The sequence below is a fragment of the Camponotus floridanus genome, unplaced genomic scaffold (assembly GCF_003227725.1).
Source record: "Camponotus floridanus strain SB8 unplaced genomic scaffold, Cflo_v7.5 scaffold2, whole genome shotgun sequence".
Classification (NCBI taxonomy): domain Eukaryota; kingdom Metazoa; phylum Arthropoda; class Insecta; order Hymenoptera; family Formicidae; genus Camponotus; species Camponotus floridanus.
The window spans coordinates 6692607-6715778 of record NW_020229325.1 but is presented as its reverse complement, the minus strand read 5'-3'; the positions used below and the strand labels follow the sequence as shown (position 1 = coordinate 6715778).

Below are 23172 nucleotides of genomic sequence, written 5' to 3'. Positions count from 1 at the left end.
ATAAATGATAAATAGGAACAAGAAATAAATCAGTTGAGTTAATTATCGTTAGGCGACTGTTCAATACCGATTTCAATTCCACTTAATTAACTTGTGATCATTAACACTATTTACGATGTCTTTCGCAGCTTTTGTTGTTTCCTATTGAAAGAAGCTCGCAGCTTCCTTTCGCTTTTATCCGCTATTCCGTTTTTTACCGTCAACTTACTCCGAGAACAACATTCGTCCCAGATACAAAAGACTCGGAGAAGTACTTGCGCGACTTTTCCAAAGTTGCGAACTTTCTTTGCGAGCGTTCTCGGGAACAATCCAGTACTTGGCGACAAGACGATAGAATATCTTTAAATACGACTCTCTAGAGCCGAAGCAAAAGTGGAAGCCCAAGAACGCTAATTTGTCCTGGCTGATATATCACCGGAGCATTTCGAGATTCGAGGAAGAATCGTTCGAGCCCGAGCGTTAAGCCAGCCATATGAAATTCTTCGCATTCAGTTCCCGGCTGAGCGATATTACGCCATATTAGATAGTACGTAAGCTATCGGGAACGTACATACGAGAAAGAGAGAGAAAGAGAGAGGGACACTTCGTAAAAGCCGTTTTGCGCCAGATGGGTACAAGATATGTAACCGCTGCAACCTAGTCCCATAAATATTATATATATACCGCGCCGACCATCTTCTATGTATCTCTACCCGTGTAATCTTATTTACGTTCCGTCGCATCTCAATAATATCGCGCCTTGCAATTGTGTGAAATATACAAGCTTGCGACGCGAGCTTATTTCGCGCGACGCGGTTTCTCTTTCTCTCTCTCTCTCGTTGCGATTTGTAGAAATTTACGTCCTCGCGTGCATCATTTAAAGAGCCTTCTTCCCCGCTGCTCTCGCCTACATGTTGTAATTTGCGGCTTTTATCCTTACACTCGAGTGTGTCTCGTATCTCGCGTACAACTGCTCGTGCATCGCCGCATATTCCTTTCAGGAAAGATGCAAGCAGCATCCACTTTGCGTTATACGTGTGATAATTAATAAGATTTTGTTAATATATGTAACAGAAGATGTAGAAGAGAGAGATGCAATCATGATAGTAATTTATGAACTAAATTTGAGGCTGTTAAGTGCTTAAGCGCTTTAAATCACTACTATTGTTGTCAGACACACATGACGTCTTTAGCAAGCTTGTAATCTCTGCAAGCACTCGTCCGCGCTAAACTGACGAATTTCACAATGTGATGACACATTGTAGTCGAATATTTCACGCGAGATAGAAAAATCGGTCCTTTGATATTCAAAGGGCCGAGAGAATATCCTTGTTAGTTGACTATGCACTTTCGGCTCTGTATCATTACGTATGCAAATGTCTCTTTGTTAACCTAACACTCGCATAAAAAAATCCATGAAAAAATCGAATGTATGATGTAATCAAGTGCTAATTTAATTGTTAATTTCTTGCTCAAATTTAGAAATTTATTGTTCTTATTAATTTGTAGAAAATTTATATTAAAGATGAAACTGCTGACTTGACGTATTGATAAATATTATTAAATAAATATCGCAATTAAAAAAAAATTATAACACAAATCATAAACAAATAACCAATATTAAAATTAATTGCCAATTAATTTTTCGAACATGTAAATAAATTTCAAAAATCTTTATATAGATAAAGAAATATATAGCTATATAAAATAACTGTATAAAAGTAAAATCAGAAGTTAACAATATTAAATTGTTTTCTGAATTAATTGCTACCGAAATATTGTTTCGAATTTATTCGTCGAAATAAGATAAAAAATAAATGGAAATTCTCCATTCGTATTATTGTTATTAAAATAAACTATATTAATGCAATTAATTCCTCTTCTGATTTTGATGTAAAATACTTTTTGAATTACTATTTATTACTATTATTTAATTTTAAAATACTATTTTTAAAATTTTATTTAAATTACTAATTTATTACTATTATTTAATTTTAAAAAAGGATTGGAAAGTTGTAAGGCTATTAGTTTGTCGTATATAATAAAAAAATTATGACTCTTTTAAAAGTTTAATATTGATATTATATTTTTTTATTTAATTTTTCTCAAAGTACATCATTTCTTGAATTAAAAATTTATTTCGAAAAAATTTAGCAGTAATATATCTTGAAAAAGAAGATACAGAGAAAGAGCTATATTTCGAAAAATATTTTAATATCAAAATAAAAAAAATAATCCTTTCAATATACTTTTATCTTATCACGTTCAGTTCGTTTGTCTGATTCGAAAAACAATGAATAATAAATTCACAAATATATCTTAAAAGCAATTCCAAAAATATTTTATACTATTAACGATTTTAATATCAATTAATATGACTTAATATCAATTTTCTGCTAATTGAAAAGCAATAAATTCGGATTCAGAGATACAAATTAACAATAAAATAATAATTAATTATGCATTCGTGTGATTTCTCATAATGAAAGAACCATGTTAATGGTGATTTCGTAAACATCGATACATGATTACGCGCAGAAATACATATATTATATCCATTTAGCTATGACTTTCAAACATTTATGTCCGAAAAAAATATATATAAAAGTCGATCCTATTCTTATAAGAAAAAATAATCATTATTATTATTGTATTTGACATTTTTTTTTCTCATAGTTGCCATTCAGTACAAGAAGTTTTTCGAGCCACGAGGCTATCAGGAATATATATATGACAGTCACGTTATTCTCGGTCATTTTGCTACCCTAAGTCATTTTTATCTGGCCGTCTAATTTTCTTCCTTATCTCTCTTCGGATCCCTTGTTTCTTGGGTGATGTTTCTTTTTTTGTGACATTTCTTTTCTGGTGTTCTCTTATCAGACATCATTTTGTTCTTGAGTGCTAAGACAGCGTTCCTGATAAGCAATTTCTCTCCTAAGTATTTCAAGAGTTTGCCATTCTACACATAAATTTTGTTTCCCTATTTTTATTTTTTGTTTAAATAATAATATCGAAATGATAGAATTGGCAATAATTGTCAACATTTAAGTTTATAAAAAATACATTATCAAATTACAAGATTCAAGATTTCACCATATCTTAATAACGGAAAGCTTAATAATTTCGTTTATGATTGCGCTGTTCGAGAAAGAGATAAGGACGCTACTCGAGACATTATAGCAGGATTATCTAATTTTCAATCACGAGTGATTTTCAGTCAATCTTATTATAACGCTCTAGCGAAGTTTCACGAACGATCATAGTATCGAACATACGGGTTAAACTGATGTGAGAATCGAAAAGCCACATTAAAGGCCAAGAATGACGATGCTTTCAAATTTCCTCTCTTTGAGAATTTTGTTGTATCAGAGGCACGTCTCTAGAACTTTACAAGACTGGAAATTCGCCAAATATATAATTACATGTCTCCGCGTGTCATTTATATTTTAAAAAATTTAAGAAATATCAAAGAATACTTAAAACTTTGCACATTAAAAATTAATTCTATTAGTGATAATCTCATTAAAGCTTTGCTCGGTGAATCGTTGATAATAATGACACTTAATAATTTTCATAATGGAGGATATATAATAGACAAGGATCAAAAAAACTACATTAAATTTTTAAGCGTATCTTACCACGATGATTAGGTATGAAAAAAATCATTCAATCTGTCGAAAAGTCATTCATTCATAAATCTGTCAAAACTATTCTTTTTCGCCTGTGTCTTCTTTTCACGCAAGTCTTTATAAAAAGAATATTTTATACCGCCATTATAAAAATTACCATCGCTATCCTCCCTCGATTTCCATCGAATCCTCGAATCCCAGAAACAAGAATCTCCCGCGCTTTTTAGCCGGCCGAGGAAAGGGAGGTAAAAAGCGAATGTTCCTCCGTGGACGATGCGTCATGAGCTTGCAAAAACGCAGTTCGAGCCGCAAAAAGCACCGCCGAGTCATCTCCGACCGTTTACGCACGAGGGTACACGAGCCTATCGAGGGATTACCGAAGCCAAGAATAAGACGACTCTCGGAATCGACGTCGAGGGCAAAAATTGAGATTTCGCGGGCGAAAGTACGGGCCTGCCGGCGTATTGATTCTCGGTCGGTTCTCGGAGGAAGAGAGAAATAGAGGAAGATAGAGAGAGAGCGAGAGAGAGGGAAGCGGCAACGCGCCTGTGCTCCGGCAGCCGTTGGTTCGTTCACGCAGACCGAGAGCGGTGAGCTCTGAACGAGGGCGAGAGCGAGAGCGAGAGCGAGAGGACGACAGGTGGATTCGGGGTGGGAAGACTTGTGCGGGAGCGAGACCGATTGACACACAGCCGCGCACACCCGTTCCCCGTGGATCCTGCCACTGCGAGTCGCCGTTTCCCCGAGTCCAGTCTTCCCCTAGGCACTCGGCAGGCCGGTACCTGTTTCTCTCGAAGCCGACACACGCGCTCCGTCGTCCTCGCGCGCACACATACACACACACATACGCACATACAGCCGCCCTCCCTCGTATAAATACGCTCCATCTACTCGCTCAACCCCTCGCGAAACAAGGTACTCGCGTACTCGCGTTGCGGACACGTGTGCCAAGTGCGCGCACACGCACAAGTGATACGCGTACGCCCGCACACACGCACACGAATCGCATTCATATCCTCTCCGGAGACATATATAGACCTCGGCGTACACATGTCGCGCACCCGTGACAGCCGTGGAGTCGGCGACACGTACGTACGTACGAGTACGCGCGCGAGTTAGGTAGGAACGCCGGGGGAAAAAGCGCCAAGAAAATCGCGCGCGGGTGCACTCGCACCCACATGTCGCTCACCCACACTGTGTACGCGCGCACGCGAGACAGCAGCGAGTCGTGCACCCTTGACAACGAGTGGCAGTCGCCGATCCGCGTAGAAGACTACTCTTCGCGCAGTCTTGGACGGTCCTGGATTGTCTCCGATCTTCCAAGGGTCCCCCGTCTCACGAAAGAGAAAGAGAGATAGAGATCGGCGAGAGAGCGAGGATAACGATTATTGGAGCACGTCGAAATTCGGAGTTCCCCGAGACTCGTCGAGCGACGGCGTTCTCCCTCGGCGGGGAGAAAACTCTCGGCGCTCTGCAAAGGAGAACGTTTCTACCATAGTCATCGAAATAGCGTGTCAACGATCGTTTGAAGGAGGGGGATCAAAACTAGAAGAGGCCTAAGAGAGGAAAGTCGCCAAGAGACTCGATCTTGCCTCGTCGTCGACGGGTCATGCACCTCGTCGAGAGGGTGACGATAAACTTGCAAGCGCGAGCTCGGCTCCGAGGACCCGGCGATCTGGAGAACAAGTTCTGGACCTGTAGCAGCAGCCTAAACAACCCGTGATCTTCCTGCAAATATATAGATATATATACACATATATATATATTGCATATATTACTCCGAGACCGTCGCACGCGCGTCTATTTTTGTTGCCAGCGTCGCACGCCGCGCGTAAAAGCGGCCTAAAAAACGGCGGAATATATCGAGGAGTCTCCAAATTATCACTTGTTATCACAAACACAAAATCACCTGCACCGAGAGAGAGAGGGAGAGAGAAAGAGAGAAAGGAAAGAGAGGCGAAGAAGTAATATTTCTGTACGTATAAGAGAAAAAGAGCACACATATCTTAATGACGTTGACGATTCATAGTATATTTTGATCATACTTGGAGCGAAAGGCCGAAGGTTAAGGAACGAGACGGAAAGTAAAAGGGAGATATATAATTGACAAAACAATCGTGACGAGCACAATAATAAATCCTTAAGAGAGAACACGGTATAATAGAATTAATACGGTAGCAATTACAAAAAACACACACAAAGACTAAGTATTATATAGTGTTTAAGACTGGAGATCGGGCCCCGGGGGGTTCGTATCGTTGAACTTTTGTATGCCAGCCGTGTATTATCGACGAGGAAGCATGTACGAGGGCGGGATGGCTGATGAACAGGTATGTTCCCGCAATAACGATCCACGAGCAGCCCCCATCGGGATTATCATAAGTTTCGTCTCACATCGATTATTCCATCGCGCAAGAAAATTTTTTTACTCGTCCCGGTGTAGTTCAATTACGCAAAAAAACGTACATATATCTTTTATTTTAATGAACGTAATAATAATAAATATCGTGTACTTATATACGTGCGTATAAAGAACGCATCAATTTGTCTCATTCGGCATTTCAAGCATTGCATTTGCATCTAAAGGTTACTTGATATCACGACTTACGTAATATACGGGTATATTAAACGTAAGCGTAGGGTATATATATGTATGTACAATGCGTGTATTTATTAGAGTAAAACTACATTACTTTCTCGCATTATCATTCATAATTTATTTCATTATATAAGCTTCTTTACATACATAATATGATGGAATAAATGTATGATGAGTGGGTTTTAATATCTTCAATATAAATCAAAATGATATGACAGATATACGATATGATTCTAAAATATATAAACTTGAACATTTAAACAAAATTTTTTTTTAAATCCTTTAGAATAAAGGCAATCGAAAAAAGCTTTAGAGAAAATATCAAATCTCCTTAGGATCAGAGGGAACGTTGTTACGCTTTGCTAAGAGGGTTACTATCATTTATCGCGTTGATGTAACGAAAGCTGATTTAGACTCTTTAGTTCCATCATGAAAGCATTAAAAAAAAAGAAAATGGACGTTTAAAAAATCCTCGAGTTAAGATACAAACCTGTGATTTACTTTGTAAATATTAATGTTTTTTCTTAATTTATTTTTTAATTTAGATTAGGATTAATTTAGATTAGGTTATTCTTAAAATGGTAGAGCAATCAAATTATTTTTTCGAGGACAAGAACACGTAACTTTCTTGATAACTATTCAATCATAAGTTTAATTCGATTAAATAAAATAAGAAAGAACATACGATTCCAACTTCAGGATATTGACAGATAGATACATATATGTAGCTGAAATAATGAAAGATTAATTAACAGAAAATTCACGAGACTATTCATCTTACATTTAATTACATTAAATTTTAGAAATCAAGAAAATCTATTCGTGCTATTTTGTTTGAATTAAATTGAAGAAATAACTTTGTATTTATATGTTAATGTAAATTTTATGCGCATACATTATTTCTTTGAAGTATTACGCTGAAGAAGTGATTTGTCCACAAAAATTGAATTCATAGTACGATGGAAAAGTACTCTACTCATCTTTTTCTAGCACGATTCTTCATGGAAATAATATGCAAAGAAGTCAATACATACAAATTCTCTTATTTTTTTATTTGTACAGTGTATCTATAAGTTGCGAAAATGTCGCAAAGTTTCCCCTAACCAAAAATTAGGGGCGCAAATTTTTTATTAGGAGAAACTTTGCGACATTTTAGCTCACTTTGAACTTCAACTGTAAGAATAAACTTTGAAGGAGTAAATATTTTTTGGAAAAAAATCCTAAACTTTTCAATAGTTACCGCGTTCAAAATTTATAACTTGAAATTATTCTGATTTAAAGTTATATTCGTTATTTGAACATGACCCGGATTCTCAAGTGCGCGTTATCATGATTTATTTGGTGAATATTACTTAAAGGCAGAGGACCTTTATGAGCGCGAGCGCGCGCGACAAAGGCCATTAATCAGCGTCAAGTTAACCGTGATTGTTTTAAAGGTTACTCTTGCGAGACACACTCCTTAAAGATATAATAACACAAACCAAATTTTATCACAATCGAACAGCTAGGGAAGAGGTCGGGTCTATGGATGAAAAATTTCCACTATAAATCCTGGCAGACTCTCCCATATGGAAAGAGAGCGGATTGTGTATGTTGCGTTTCAAAGTTGCGTTGGGATGGATTTGCGTTATAATCGATCTTCCCCGGAGCCACAAGCAAGCACATTTTGCTTTGTACATAAAACATAATATGTACGCGGTGCGCGTTGAACGAAGAGCGAAATGCAAGTTCGTGCGATTAAAATTGCAGTTGATGGCGAGTGTAATTGAGCTTTGCTCGATTTCCAAATTAAAATGTCAAATAAGCGCGAGGAGAGAAAATTAGAGACGTCATATTGATTATTCTTAAAATAACATTCTCGTAATTTTTCAAAATTATCGGAATTCTCGCATCTATTTATATGCGCGACACTTTGGGATAAATTTTTCCGACTATCAAAATTTCACGAGCTGTACAGAGAATTACAATTGTAAGCTTTTCGCAAGTTGTATCTTTTGTTCAAACGAAACTTCATCAGCATAAGACATTTTCAAATGTTTATTTAGCTACCCTTCCTCTCGAGAATCGATTATTTTGTCCTAACAGTATTCTTTTCTTTGCGAATAGATCCGCTTCTTTTATCCCCTATTTCGTTATACCTACACGAGACGCTATCGAACCTTCGAACCTTCTCGTGTTGGAGGGTTTTCCCGAAGGAAATTATTCTTGCAACACACGATTTCGTATGCTGTGAGCGAAGGATTGAACAAAATTTTAGTTCGATGTCTGGGCAGAATTTAAAATTGTCCATCGAACAACGAATTTAAGGCAACTTTGCGACAAATTGGAAGTCAGTAAAAGTTTCTTTTAACGTACAATAACTATGTAAAAGAATTGCTTTCACTTATTACAAAAATATGTTATATAACAATATTTTAAATATTTATAAATAGTTTAAAAAATATTATCGTTTAAATATTTATAATAGTTTAAAAAATATTATCGTAATCAATGAAAGTTCGTGCCATAAAAATGTATATTTTGTCTTCAACATTTTAATCAATTTTCTTTTAATATGCAATAACTATGTAAAAAAAATCGCTTTTACTTGCCACAAAAATGATATATTACATAACAATATTTTAAATATTTATAAACAATTGTTAAAAAATATTGTCGTAATCAAGTCTTCAACATTTTAATCAATTTTCTTTTAACATGCAACTATGTAAAAAAATCGCTTTTACTTGCCACAAAATGATGTATTATATAACAATGTTTTAAACAATATATTTATAAACAATAGTTTATAAAAAATATTATTATAATCAACGAAAGTTCGTGCCATAAAAATACATATTTTGTCTTCAACATTTTAATCAATTTTCTTTTAACATGCAACAACTATGTAAAAAAATCACTTTTACTTGCCACGAAAATGATGTATTATATAACAATATTTTAAATATTTATAAACAATAGTGTAAAAAATATTATCGCAATTACCATCAACGAAAGTTCGTGCCATGGAAATACATATTTTGTGTTGAACATTTTAATCAATTTTAATAATAAAATTCATATATCTCTTTATAATACATGTTGTGCACAGAATGCATGTATATTTTAAAAGGCTGCGATAATATATTGCAAATTATAAAATGATACATTTATGCGCTTTATAATAAATCATTATATTAAACAAGTACATTAGGATTTTCCATGAGAATGGATATCATAATGGAAACGTTAATTATATTTGAAAAATTGTATTTATATAAAGATAGTCATTACGTGTTGCAGACACATATATTAATAAAGTTGCGAAGCGTCGGAGATAAAACCGGTAAAACGCGTGACTTATCCGGAAAGCTCATCTGCACGTGCTTTACAATTTTAAGTCACGCAAAGCTATTAACACTTGCGTCAACCTCGCACACTCCACGTGCCGATCTAATCTCTTCGCGACGATCGCAATGTTACAAGTTTGTGTTCGCGCGCATCGGAGCGAGGGGATCTATTTATTATTTTAGCGAGTAAATTTTAGCGTCATATACACACGCGCAACTTGCGTAAAGTACGTAATTAATCGCGCATCTTGTTTCGTAGTGTCGGGAAAGCCCGGGTTGCGTTACGCTTGCGAAACGAGTCACGAAGAGAGATTTATGCGCCATTTGCACGGCAGTAAAACGACAGAGTTTCTTCTTCTATCGCAACAAAGCTCGCGGTCTTGAGCAATTTTCAACGGATAAACGTCTGTCATTCGTAGAACGAACCTCTCTACCGCAAACATTTTATCTAATTTGATGTGTTGACTTTAAAACCCACACTTGGAAGGTTTGATATCAAATGAAGAAAATATTTTTAATGGAATCAAATCCGATTAATATAATTTCGTGATTAAAAGATAATTTCAAGAAATGTCATTTTAAGAGAGAAGGAGAGACGAGATTTGATGTATTTAATTTTGCTATTATTTAAAAAGAAATAGACACTTAATAGAAAATCATAATAGAAGTGATCGGTCAATTAGTCGGAGAGTTTGCTGATTTGTGAGAGGAAACGTGATGAATTAAAAAGTTGATATAAGGCTGCTTAATTCTGATACTAGCATTGCATAATGGATAGATGCCATGAAAATACTGTTTAATCGAATCCTCTTCAACGCGACAGTTTCGAGGGAAGAAGAGAATCTTGGCATATCTACGGAATCGCCTCGAATCCAATCACGGATAAACGGATTACTTTAACCCGGCCTGCTCTATCTTTATTTATACAACAACATTGTCAGCCATAACGAGTCATATGAAAGAGAGAGAGAGGAGGTCTTTGCAAAATTGATTTCCCATTCAATTACAGTGAAAAATCATACGTGATGCATATCTTTCGAAAATATATTTACACGACAAAATTTCATTCGGAATGCACGAGCGTTTTTCGCTGAACAAATTTTTTTTTTTACGTAGAAAATACTTTTCCGTTGAATGAAAAAAAAGATTGAAAAATGGGCCATTGAAATTTTTATAGCAATATTAAAGAAAAACGAGGCCCGTTATTTTTCAGATAAACTACCCACTATAAAACATCGTTTAAAAAAGGCCAGAAAAGATCATCTACATATATGAAACGGCAGAATGTGGATGTAGAAAAAAATGTACAAGCGCTCGGTGATCTAGATAATTTAATACATCACGCGTTACGACGCATATAAATTTTGTATGGCGACTCACCAAGTTCGTTCAATTAACTAACATAAACTTTGCATTTAATGGAACTCTCGCCATGTTAAATACAGGTATCATCGCGAAAAGCGCGTGCTCCATTAACACAAGTAAATGCTTTTGCATAAAATTGCGAGGCACAAATAGAGATTCGCTCAATGGTGGATAATAAGTCAACGCGATTGAGTCAACGCGATTTAAATCAAAGCTTTTAAGCTTTCCGCGAAAGATGAGATAGAATTTAAAATGTGAAAAGTAATCCCTTTAACACACCGCGGAGAGATAAACGTACATGTGTGTAATTAATGAAAGAATATTGAAATTTATTCGAAATTTCATCATCTCAATCTTTACATTTTAATCCCGCGAACATTTTAATAATCGATTTTTCATTTCCGCTCGGCCGATACGTGTAAACGTGCGGGCTGATCGCAATTTTTCGCGATCGGCCACAACCTCGACGTGTATGTTGCGGCGTTACTTTTGAAATGCAAACAGTGGACTGTAACAATAGCCGTTGGACAACTGCGACAGAATTCTCCAAATTAGCCCGGCTCTTTGTCCGCGACTCGTTCATTGCGGCCAATGTTACGCTCATACATGTTGGATCAATTAGAGGATTGTCCGAGGCAGAGCAAATTGGCTCGATAACTCGTTTCCACCGATTCCCCATCTCTCGTTTAGCGACACTGAAATTTCAATATGAGGCATCGCCTGAGCTAATCTCGCGTGTATCCCACGACATTTATTTCCTACCTTTCAATCCTTTCATTCGTAGGTCGAGAGGTAAATTTTCATTTATACCCTTCAACCGTGCTTCCTCCGTCCTATTGACGTAATCTCCCTTTTCTTCGTCGTAACGGGAAATTGGATCGAACTAATCGCGACTGATCAAAAAGCGCCTTCCGCTGTCATTTCGTTTCGCGCTTGTCCGACTCCGGGACTCGTGAGAGAAGAAAATATGTTCTGCCTACGTACCGTTGTCGACAACAAGATTGGCATCCTCGAAATTCCTAACGAAGTAGCGCTTGTGTGGTGATTTGGAAGGGAAAAACTGGCACGTTTTCCCTTTGAAAAATTTCTACCGTTCAAATTGTGCGACGTCAACGCAATCAAGTCGCTATTTGCTGTCAATTTCGGCAAATTGAACGTTTTACGAAATATTTGGTTTTAAATCGAAATACAGCGTATTTATAAATAGACTCGTGTTCGCTTACAAAACACAAGACAATGAATGATTTTTTAAAATTGCATTACAACGCTAGGTTTTGCGAAAGATCGATCGGAGGCAAAATTGTCGATTGTGGACAAAATAAGAAATGAAAAATCTCTAGGATAAGCAAGAAAGAAAATAGTGAAATGAAAAAGCCCGAGGACAGACAACCGTAGACGAATGAAAACTCCTACATATTTCATACAGATATGAGAAAACTTTGGCATTACAAACGTGTAATCGCACGTATATACTATTCTCTTTTCTCAAGAAAAGAGAAAAATATAATCGAAAAATGTAACAAGAGAGAAAGAAGGGTTGAAATACAAACAAAGCTTCGATTCGAGCAATAACGAGAGACTTAAGTCCCCTGATTAACACGGTCGCTAATCTTCCTTTTCTCTGCAAGAAACTCTGCACAGGAAAATTAAAGAGAGAATTCATAAAATTAAGCTTAAATCTTAAAATTGGTCAGGTTTACCCGTTGAATCTAATTCGCCAATTCTCTCTCTTTGAATGCTTTAATTAAATTTATCCGTGAAAAGCTTTTCCTTCTCCGGTGTGTCGCGTTTAAATCGAATGTTCTTGGATTGTCAAATATTTTCACGCGCGAAGGAAAAAAAATTTAAGTAATCTCAATCCTCTTGCACGCGCGCGCGCGCGCGCGCGTTTCCATTTTATTATTTACTAATAAATTAAATTCAAATCGATCGATTTGAAATAACGAGTAGATGAAGCGTCAATTAATTATGCTACGGCCTCGAAAAATTTCATTAACACTCCTTTGTTTAAATACTTAGAGAATTTCTCAACACGAGGATGCCGATTTCTCAATGTTAAACGAGACGATACTTCAAGTCACAGCAGGCGGCAGTTCATTGCTTTCTCGTTCCCGTGTTTCGCATACCGTGTTTCGCGAGGCTTGTTCAATCTACTTCGCACAAATGAAAGATGAAACGGAATAAAGGTCGATCATATATTCACTTTGCTAATATCATTGGGCATTAAGTAAAATTACCGAGAATCTTTCTTTGAAATATTAACATATGTTATGTATCTTAATAACTAATTTTGTATACTTGTAGAAAGTCGCGAAGAAAACTCCTTTCGAAAAATCAAACTGCACGAAAAGAAATGAAAATTGAGAGAAATCTATTTTTTGTCTTTCATAAAACATATCGCATCGCCAGATCTTGATCAAATAAAATCTGTAAAATAATCGCGTTATTTTCAGAATCAAGAGAGAAAAATTCAAGAGTAAATTATTTAATTGTTGTTATTCTCTCTGACAATATTCTTGTTGCAAATATGTATTTAACGACCATTTAAATTAGAAATACGCGCCGTCGAGCATAATACGCCAGCTATTTATGAATAATTACACAATTCCGATTATATGTCACGTTGCAATGTTAATGAACACGTGGAAATTCGAATGTATTTATTGAATGAAGGGATGGTGAATCAAATTTTTTTGGAGAAAAGCGAACAATCCATATAGAGAGAATTTTTCTTTTAAATCTCTTCTCTTTGTTTTCGTATTCAATAATCAACAAGAACTAACACATAATCAGATTTTCAGAAATTAATTAAATTAAATTAATCAAAGAAACAAGAGATACAAGAAATTTTTAAGCTTTTCGAAATAAAAAGAGATAATATTGACTTTAACATTTTATCATTGAATTTGTTAGACGTTAAATTTTTACATCGAAATAAGATATCGATATTTGATAAAAGAGACATTGTATTGTAAAATAACTTTTACATTTTAAAATAACTTTTACAATGTCTCCTTTTGTATTTGTTTTGTACAGAATGGTTAAAATGTTTTATTTTCATCTCCATGAACAAGATACACAAAACACGAGTTCTTCCGAAAAAGAAATAAGTCAATATAAAGGAGAATTTAAATGTCCCTCCTTTGTTTGTATTCAATAGATTGTGTTGTAAGGAACAAAACAATGCGTAGTAGAGTTTTCAAACAGCAGTCAGTCGTCGCTGAATGAGCGTGGAGATAGGATTGTAAGTAATTCAAGCTTTTCGAATCGAAAAAGATAATATTAACTTTAACATTTTATCATATTGAACTTGCTAGATTATTTACTTTTCAACAGAGAATGTAAAAGTATAGAAAAATATAATTTCTCTTTCGTTTCAATTTTAAAATTAAATTAAAAACTAACTCAAATAATAGTAATTAAAAAATTAATTAACAATTAGCAAGTAAGAGCGAGTAAGGTGCGATAATTAGAGCGCAAGAAAAAATAAAAAGAAGAAAAACTTTTTTCAGTCGCTCGCTCAGATACTTGCTAATTTAGTTAGGACAATGTTGCTTCTATATATTTGACATATTAGAAGAAAAGAAGGGAAAAAGTTTTTAAAAATATACAAAGTATATAAAAATATAAAAATGTAAGGAAGCAAAAATAAGAAACTTTATATAATTATATAAATATTTATAATTGGTATAATTGGTATAATTTAATAACGGTATTTTTAATTATAATTACATGTAATTAATATAAATATATCAATGTGCAAATTGCAAATAATTTATATAAATACGAGGTTATGTGTAATCGATATAATTGATTAATATATATGATTAATATATATAATTAATAAATATATAAAATTAATATATATAACTGATAAATATAAAATTTCAAAGCATAATTAAATGTTATTTTTCATAACCAGTAATGTTATATAATAAACATTTCGAATGAAATATGAATATCGTATCTTTGTAACATGTCGCGATGAGTAATAATATTGTTGCCCCGCTCATTGAATTTCACATAGACATTACCACGTGCGAGTACGTATTAATAACGTTTCGATTACGTGCGAGAGACTGCGATCGTCGGATAAGTTATTCGCGTACGTCATAATGTCATGTATGGTCGTCGCGTATTAGAACGATAAATTTCACGAACCGCCCCCACGTCACGGAACGTAAGTCACAGTCTCGAGTTCTCGTTACAATATTACAAGGGGCGAGAAGTCGGAGATACGTCGGGACGCGCCTCGACCGGAATTGACTGATGACATATCTCGCGAACTAAATATTCACCGATGAATCTCGAAAATTCCGCGAACAAATCGGAAAATGAATTTCGCGCGTGAAAGCGATTATCGATATAGTATTCGAATCGATATCGCCGCGGCGAATTTCGCCCATTATTATCGTTAATTCCGACGCGGCGATCGAGAGACGAATAAAAAGTACGCAGCTTGAACATAATAATTCGATCTTAAACGAGGAACGAAATATTATCGCGTCGAATGCATAAATTCATGGACCTTCGAGATTTCTCATGCAAGGCGATCGATTCTTTTGCGAGAGCGAATCGCTATTTCAATTATTCGCCGGTTACTCGCGCATCGTTCGCAGGAAATCCATTGGAATTTTATCGCGAAAAATAAAGTTCCGGCAAGCGGAAATTATACAAAACTAATACTCTACCTTTTCTGCGAGATATATACTTTCTGCGAGCGGTGGGCTTCAAATTTGTCGCAACAATAGATCGGGAAATTTATCATTAAAAATATAACGCGATATACACGTAAAAGTATAACGCCATAGAAACGCTTTATAATTGTCTCTTTTCTCTACCTACAATTTTAAATTTTCGTCTCTTCTCCATCCGTAGAAAGAGAGAAGAAGAGAGTTTTACATTTTGTTATGAATAATTCTGATATCTCGATAAATACGTGTAAATCGAATCGTGATATTTGTGTCTCCAGGGACATGGAATATTTCAACTGTTTTATTACAGTGATATACGTATCTGCCGTTATAGTAACATTTCCACTGTCCCTGTTTCATTTCATGTTTTAAAACAATTTTTAAATAACAGCGAATCGCAAACAATTATTGCAAAATACATAACGTGCCAATGCCACGGGATGTATTCGCTAAAAAAAAGCAATGCTTTTGAAAAATTTCATCTCACGCTCGTGTAAATTGCATAATTTGTTCGCGGGACGACAAATAAAAACGTTTCAAATGCCCGCCGGAGAAGGAAATTCGCAGGATCCGGGTAAATAATATCACAGGGGGTTAAATAAAACACAGGGTGTCCCCGCATTGCACCATTTCTCTTCCGAGCGGAACGCTATATATCGCGATGCGTTATTAACTCTTTCGGGAGAAGAGACGGGAGCGGGCGCGATTAATGCCGGACGATCGATGCGAGCCAAAATACTTAATCGGGCCCCGGAAAGCCGTGCAACCGTGATTGACGTTTCCCTCTTTCGCTTCGACCGCACGTCACCGATTACCACAATGCCTCGTGTAATCACGAAGGAAAGTTATTTAGCCTCAAATCGATATTATTGCAACCGAGCTTCGACGTCGCATTGAATTACAAATATGAGATAATACCGCGTAAAATATAGCTTTATCCGGAGCGCGCAGGTATTTACGTTCTGCGAACGTACGCACGTGAACACATGCGATGGAGCCATCGCAAATGCCGCTCCATTTGCATAAGACGATCGAATCGAGATGAATGGAGCCATGTACGTGCGTGCGGACCGGTGTGCGAGCGGGTATATATATTCGTCGTGAGACAATAGTCCGGCCGTTTGTTCTCCAGCATCCACATCGGTCCATGTTTGTTCCTTTTCCCTCCTTCGAGGCTAGCATCTCTGAAGGGGAAACGGCACACGAACGTGCGTCGTCCGTTTGTCTACAAAGTACAGGGCAACTAACCACGCTAATTTGGTGAACGCCTCGGAAGACCCCTCGGGTCAAGTAGCTACAGAAGCTATCCCCCGATTCTGCAATTTTGCGCATAAGCGAGTCGCGATTGTTAGCGAGTGAAATAAACACGCCACCGGATTAATGTATTCTCTTGGAATGGTCTTTCGGGGCTCCTAGATATTAATTAACACAAGATGGAGTTGCCAGCCACTGCGAACGCAAACTGTTAGCAGCACTCGAATGTTTAAACGCGAAATGTCGAGACTTACGTCTTATTGTTAGAGAGATATTGATATAGATGGCTGTGAATGTGACGCACGATTTTTTTGAACGTTACTTTACTCGTTTTCTTTTATCACTGTGTTAATCATCTTTTTCTGAATACCTTTACATGTAGTTTATCTTTTGAGAAATGCCTTCCTCGCGTGTGCTCATCAAAATGCAATATGTTTACAGATTTCCACGTTAATCTCTCACAGAGAACGGCCGCTATGCTCGGATCGGAGTTTGCGAGCGGTAGCCAGAGTCGGCCAGGCGGTAAATTTGGCGGTCGAGAGATTCGTGACCGTCGGCGAAACTATCGCGGACGACAACCCGGAAATCAAGCAGGATATGTACGAAGCTTGCAAGGAGGCGAGGGTTGCCGGTAAGTGCGTAAATAACACATAAATTATTGCGTGTGAAAATAATAAAAAACTGCCCTTATAAATTTTAGAACAGAATCGAGATGTAACGTTTTCTCTCGTTTAGAATCTAAAAATCTACAGTAGTCAATTTCATTAATAAAAATTCTATCATTTCTAAAAATTCTTTCATTTCTAAAAATCTACAGTAGTCAATTTCATTAGATCCATATTTGTTAAGAATGTTTTGTATATACAATCCCAGCAAAAAATAGCTGAAAATCAATATTGACGAATATCCACTTTTGGTGTATTTTGAATATGAGAAATTGTGTAGAATATTACTATTTTATCTTAGCTACAGTGCAGAGATGTATTTTTTAATATTTATTGCGTTTTTACTGAAATATTCCGAATTTTGTTAATCGAAATGATTAACTTTTGGCAGAAAATTTTGTCTCGTGACAGATACATGGCTAACTTTATTAAATTATATTTAATATCTTTTTAACCAGTTAGTACTTGTATAATATTATTTGACCAAATATTTCCTCTGTATCTAAACTTTTGCAAATTTTAAACAAATTTTAAATATTATTTTCACATGTTTTTATCATTTGAATCGATGTAATTATACGTTTCTCATAAGAACACATGTTAATTCGGTGCAAATTAAAATCTTTATAATTTGTGAACGCTTTAGTGAATCGATTTAAAAATTGAACTGAAGATTCTAAACATAGAACATTCTGTACAATTTTCATTAAATTCTCAATATTTTGAAAATAAGTACAAAACATCCTTAATAATAGATAACATCATTCAGAGATTTCTACGAAAGATCGAGAGATTTCCATTTTCGTGAGAAAATATGTACCGTGATAATTTTAAATATACTTTTAAAGATGTACTTTTCTCGAGTTAAAGAAAAACGACTGTCACATGTGAGTTTCGTAGAATGCGAAACGTGAAAATTATGCAAAGTGGCATAAATGCAAATTCAATGCAAATGCTCTCGCGAATATCACGATAGTACATTAATCAAAAGTTGTGACAATGCAAACGTATCCAATTACAGAGCAAATTCGCATTAAAACTTGACATATTTCACACACATCATGCATTATACAATTTGAAACTATGAGAAATCTTAGAACGTGATGTATTATCTAATAAAGAAAGAAATGAAAGAATTTTGTAAATTAACGCGAAATTCTACTTTCTCCGGGATTATAAAGGAGAGAAAATTCATCTCAATTATAGCGACGTAGTTTTGTAACAATCTTATTCAAGAGGCTAACGCTTACTAAATTTTAAATGCTAATTTTTAAATCTCACTTTTACCTGCGGAAGCAAATACGAATAATGTGAAAAAAACAAAGCGATATTGCACTAAAATTTCTATCTCTCGACTATAAATTCTGTCGCAATAATTTAATGCAAAGTATCTTAATACTTTAATCTGAATTTCTTTATAGATACTGTTTGAAAATTTTGTCTTCTCCCAAGATTACACGTATATATTTCTCTCTCTCTGGAAAATAAGTTGCATTATGCTTACAGCACACTCGACATTTTCCGTTCCGCGAATCTTAAATAAGCAGATACTTCTCTCTCGCCAATGTTTAAAGAAATTATATTACCGCGAATAAACTCTCGCAATTGGACAAGAGATCTATGAAATTGTATCGTTTTGCACGTTATCTACAAGAATATTTCATCTCTTACGAGATGTAAGGGACGAGAAGGAAGAGAAATAATAAATTGAAAATATACGTTTCTCTCTCCTCCTCTTGAGTCGTATTACTTTTGTGTCGTAAACTCCAAGACGTTCGAATATCCCGTCAAATAGGTCACGAAAATTTGATTCGCGTAAAATCGAAATAAAAAAACATCTCACCACGTGTCGTCCTCGAATGCGGTTTTACGATTCTCGTTTCGCACGAAACGACCGATGTACTCCTTTAGCGCTCTTATCTTAGCCGTCTTACGTTCGCTTTTTCAAGAGGAAAAGACAGGCACATGAGACCTCGCGCACACGCGGGTAATGAAATATTTCACACAACAGGCATTTCAGTATCACATGCACGTAAAACATCCGAGTTATGGCGCGTAAAGAAAAAAATCTTAATAAAAGCACTCAGAAATATCAACGCCCGGAATAAACCGGAGGGAATACAAATTACGTCTCTCATATGCAGCCTCGTGATTGAGACAATCGCACGCGAGCCGGAAGAGAGTTTCGCTAGGATAAGATTCGTGACCTTTGAAACTCGTCACTCTTCGTCTAGTCTTATCGTCTAGGCTCGGGCAGATTATATCTCCCCGTGTCTCTTCACGCTAGGCTGCACATTGCAGAACGACGTATCCCCCGGCTGCTACGATGTGGAAACAGCTCGCGCGATGACCCAGTTTCGCCGAACCTTGGAAGGTTTTTCGCCACCTACATACATAGAAGAGCTCCTCGTATCTTTGCCAAATAGCGGGCAGATAGTACGACGGAAGTAAGGATCACGGATATTTCTTTCCAGCACACCTGTTCGCTCTTCTTCGGGGAGAAAAATTGTACCGCGGAGAGGAAGGATGCGGTGGTCCCGGTGGTCTTTTAAAGCGAAATATTCCGCGCCGCGAAATTGAAGATCCCGAGGAAAGTTTTCGGGCAAACGACGTCCGACTCGATTAAAACTGCAACTAAAACTGTAATTTGAGGATGAAAATACGACCGACACGTGCACGTGACACACGAGAAATGGAAGTGGAAACTCGCCCGCAGTTTCTGCATCCGATGTAAGAATGCGAGTTATTCTTCTCGCTGTCATCGATTTGCGCTTAAAGGGAAAGCGGTGATAAATAAATGATAAACCGAGAGAGCTTTCGTCACAATAACCGAGGTCAAACAGACCGAGGTCTGCGAAGAAAGGGGCGCGTCCCGCGAACTCGGAAGATCGATTTTCTCGACGCAAGATGAAGATTCGATTACGAAATCGCATTGGATTACTTATTGGAGCGTATACGAGAGACGTATCAATTCGGAGTAATAAAATGACGTCGAAAGGGCACCGATATTACGATCGCGATCGCGCGGAGTCATGCGAGTCTACCTGGCTCGAGCAAATCGTTCCGCGTGATATCGCGTGTAAATCGGCCACCGTAAGTGTAACTAAGAGCCGCGAGAGAGCTATATCGTGCCGGCGGAATTCACTATGACACAGCACGCGACGAATTTATACAAATGGATTCTCGCGTTCTCATCGATCGATATGCCCCAGGTTTTTAGGTTGAGCCGTGTGCCATTACCTGCGAAAATCGTACATGGAAAATGGAAAGTCAGAAGCGATCGGAAAAAATGTTTCCGCAACGAAGATCGCGTATACATTTCGCGATTTCGGGATCGAGAGGCGCGACTACTTGTGCGAATGCTCGTATAATTTATGCTCTCTTTCCCAAGATAACGCTATTTTCGATGGAACGCTTCGGGGAAACCGAAACTCGCGCAGCAAAACGACGAAGGAACGGGGAAGAAGCAAGTCGGAGCTATAACGGAAAACGACTACTGTAAAAGATAAGTGGCGACGTGCCAAATTTATGAGCCGGGTTGGGAAGGCAGGGGGAAACAACACGCAACAAGCAAGGATAGGGCAGCGCGAGGAAACGGAGACTCGGCCATTTAATCACGAGCACGAGGCTTGACTCGAGTCACTGCTCGCCCGACGCACTCGAGCATGCCGATGGATACGCGTACACCGTGTCATTAATATCCGCCGCACGTTTCGAGTCGGGTGATAATTACCAGAAGAATCATACGCCCGCGCTTTCTGCGCTGGCACGTTAATCCATAACGCTTAATGTCGAGCTGAAAATATATCGGGCTCCTTATTAATGGCGATAGCGGATAGCCCTGTCCTACGTCGTCGCTGGAAATGATCGAATAACGCGATTCGATATCGCGAAAAACGGAGAATCGAAGCTCAAATTCGGGATAATTGCTAATAGAACGGTTATATGCAAATGTGGAGAGGCTGGAAATATCGTGGGAAACGGGGCGAAAATAAATTGTCCGAGAATCGAGGTATCGAACGCGACGACGAGATCGAAGCGCGGGGGAAAAGGGGGAGAAGGGGGAGGGGGGGGAATCGGTCGGCGTTTTCGACGAAACTGGGAAAATACCTGGCTAATATCGAGACACACCGCGAAATTTGTAGTTTCAATTTGTAGTTGACTCGCGGCTACATCGATCAGCGTCAGACGGTAACCACTTTCGTATAGTCACTCTTTGTGTGTAGTTCCCTTCGCCGTAAACACCATCCCGAGTTATTTTTGTCTCGGCTGCCTTTTAAGATCGGGTCAAGTCAATGTACGAAACATTTATTAACGGCCGACGTGTGGACAAGCGCACGCGTACAGAGATTTATGACCGACGCGGACATTTATTTAATTTTATTTTCGCGTGTGTGTGTGAAAAAATAATGTGACGAAAATTCGCGTTTTATTACGCGAAACGGACAATGTTCATGAAATGCCCGTATATAACGAAATTAGATGCAACGTGATCGATGTACAGTCTCTATTTGCATCTCGCGATTAATTCGTATCGTCGCGTGACCAGATAGATTAATATTCTCCCGATTGATCGATCGCGTAAACAACCACAATCGTCCGTACTTTCGAAATTAAGCATCGGCAATATATTCCTCGCCTATTTAATATTCGTGCGATTGCAAGTAAGTCGACGCTAACGCTGATAAATCCATTTTATGCCGGCACCAACCGAACAATAAAAACATTTCCAGCGCATCGGGACACAAGAGAGCGATTTTATATTACGATGTGTCGCTTGGGAAAAACGCGGCATAAATTCGCTCGACCTTCTTTGGATGGTAAAAAGGGGCGTTCAGGCGGAACCATCGTTGTAAAAAAAAACCTGTCAAAAGAAATAATAAATTGATTCGTATCGTGCAAGAAATCGTACAAATAAAAATCGCTTGTGTCGGGGGAATTTTATCGAGGGAAATATGATTAACGAAAAAGCGTAAATATCGAGTCGATTTAGCGTGAACCGATGGTAAACCCAGATAAAGGTTTCGCTAACGAGTAAACTTGGAAAGTCATTAGTCACATTGATCCATAAGCCCGTGGTTATCACGATTATCACGGTTATCATGGTAAAACGTCGTTCCGCTCTGTTTATTATAGCAATTTGATATCGCTCTCTGATGAATGCAAAACCACTTGCAAACCGCGAGCACATTCGCAGATCTACATTACGAAGAGAGAGAGAGAGAGAAAGAGAGAGAGAGAGGAAAGATAGAGCTGGAGTAATGTAAAAATATTTTATGCATCGATAGCTCGTTTAATCACATCGGTGTCATCGATTTACACCGCAAACATTTGTTTTAATAAATATAAACTGCACACGTTTAAAATTCGAAAAATACTTATATCAACTCGATATGCACATATTTATAGAAATGTTTCGCTAATATTTTCAAACAGAAAGCTAATTTCAACAAACATGTTGGAGAGTTATTTTTTTTTGTATATCTCATTCGATTAATTACCACAGAATTATTGTAATAAAAAAAGAATTTCAAGAAAACACGAACTGATGAATATAAATATACGCGTCATGTTTCTGCAGAATTTGTATTTTACATAGATAAAGTCTACAATTTTGAGGCAAGCAAGTAGTGTCGATACGATTACGTACTGCACTCC

General features: G+C 37.0%; 1 protein-coding gene across 4 annotated transcripts in view; it reads left to right on the top strand.

Annotated features, from left to right (window-relative positions):
• Nucleotides 1-23172, top strand: part of LOC105257789 (alpha-catulin) — a 51197-nt gene that overhangs the window by 11898 nt on the left and 16127 nt on the right. For 3 of the 4 annotated variants that reach the window (XR_889692.2, XM_011268654.2, XM_011268653.2), the window contains exon 2: nucleotides 17291-17480. Coding sequence is in view for 2 of the 4 variants with exons in the window: in XM_011268654.2 (XP_011266956.1) it covers nucleotides 17291-17480 (190 nt within the window). In the remaining 2 variants the exon portion in view is untranslated. Of the gene's footprint in view, nucleotides 1-4236; nucleotides 5939-17290; nucleotides 17481-23172 lie in introns of those variants that run through there. The other variant, XR_889693.3, reaches the window with a different exon arrangement.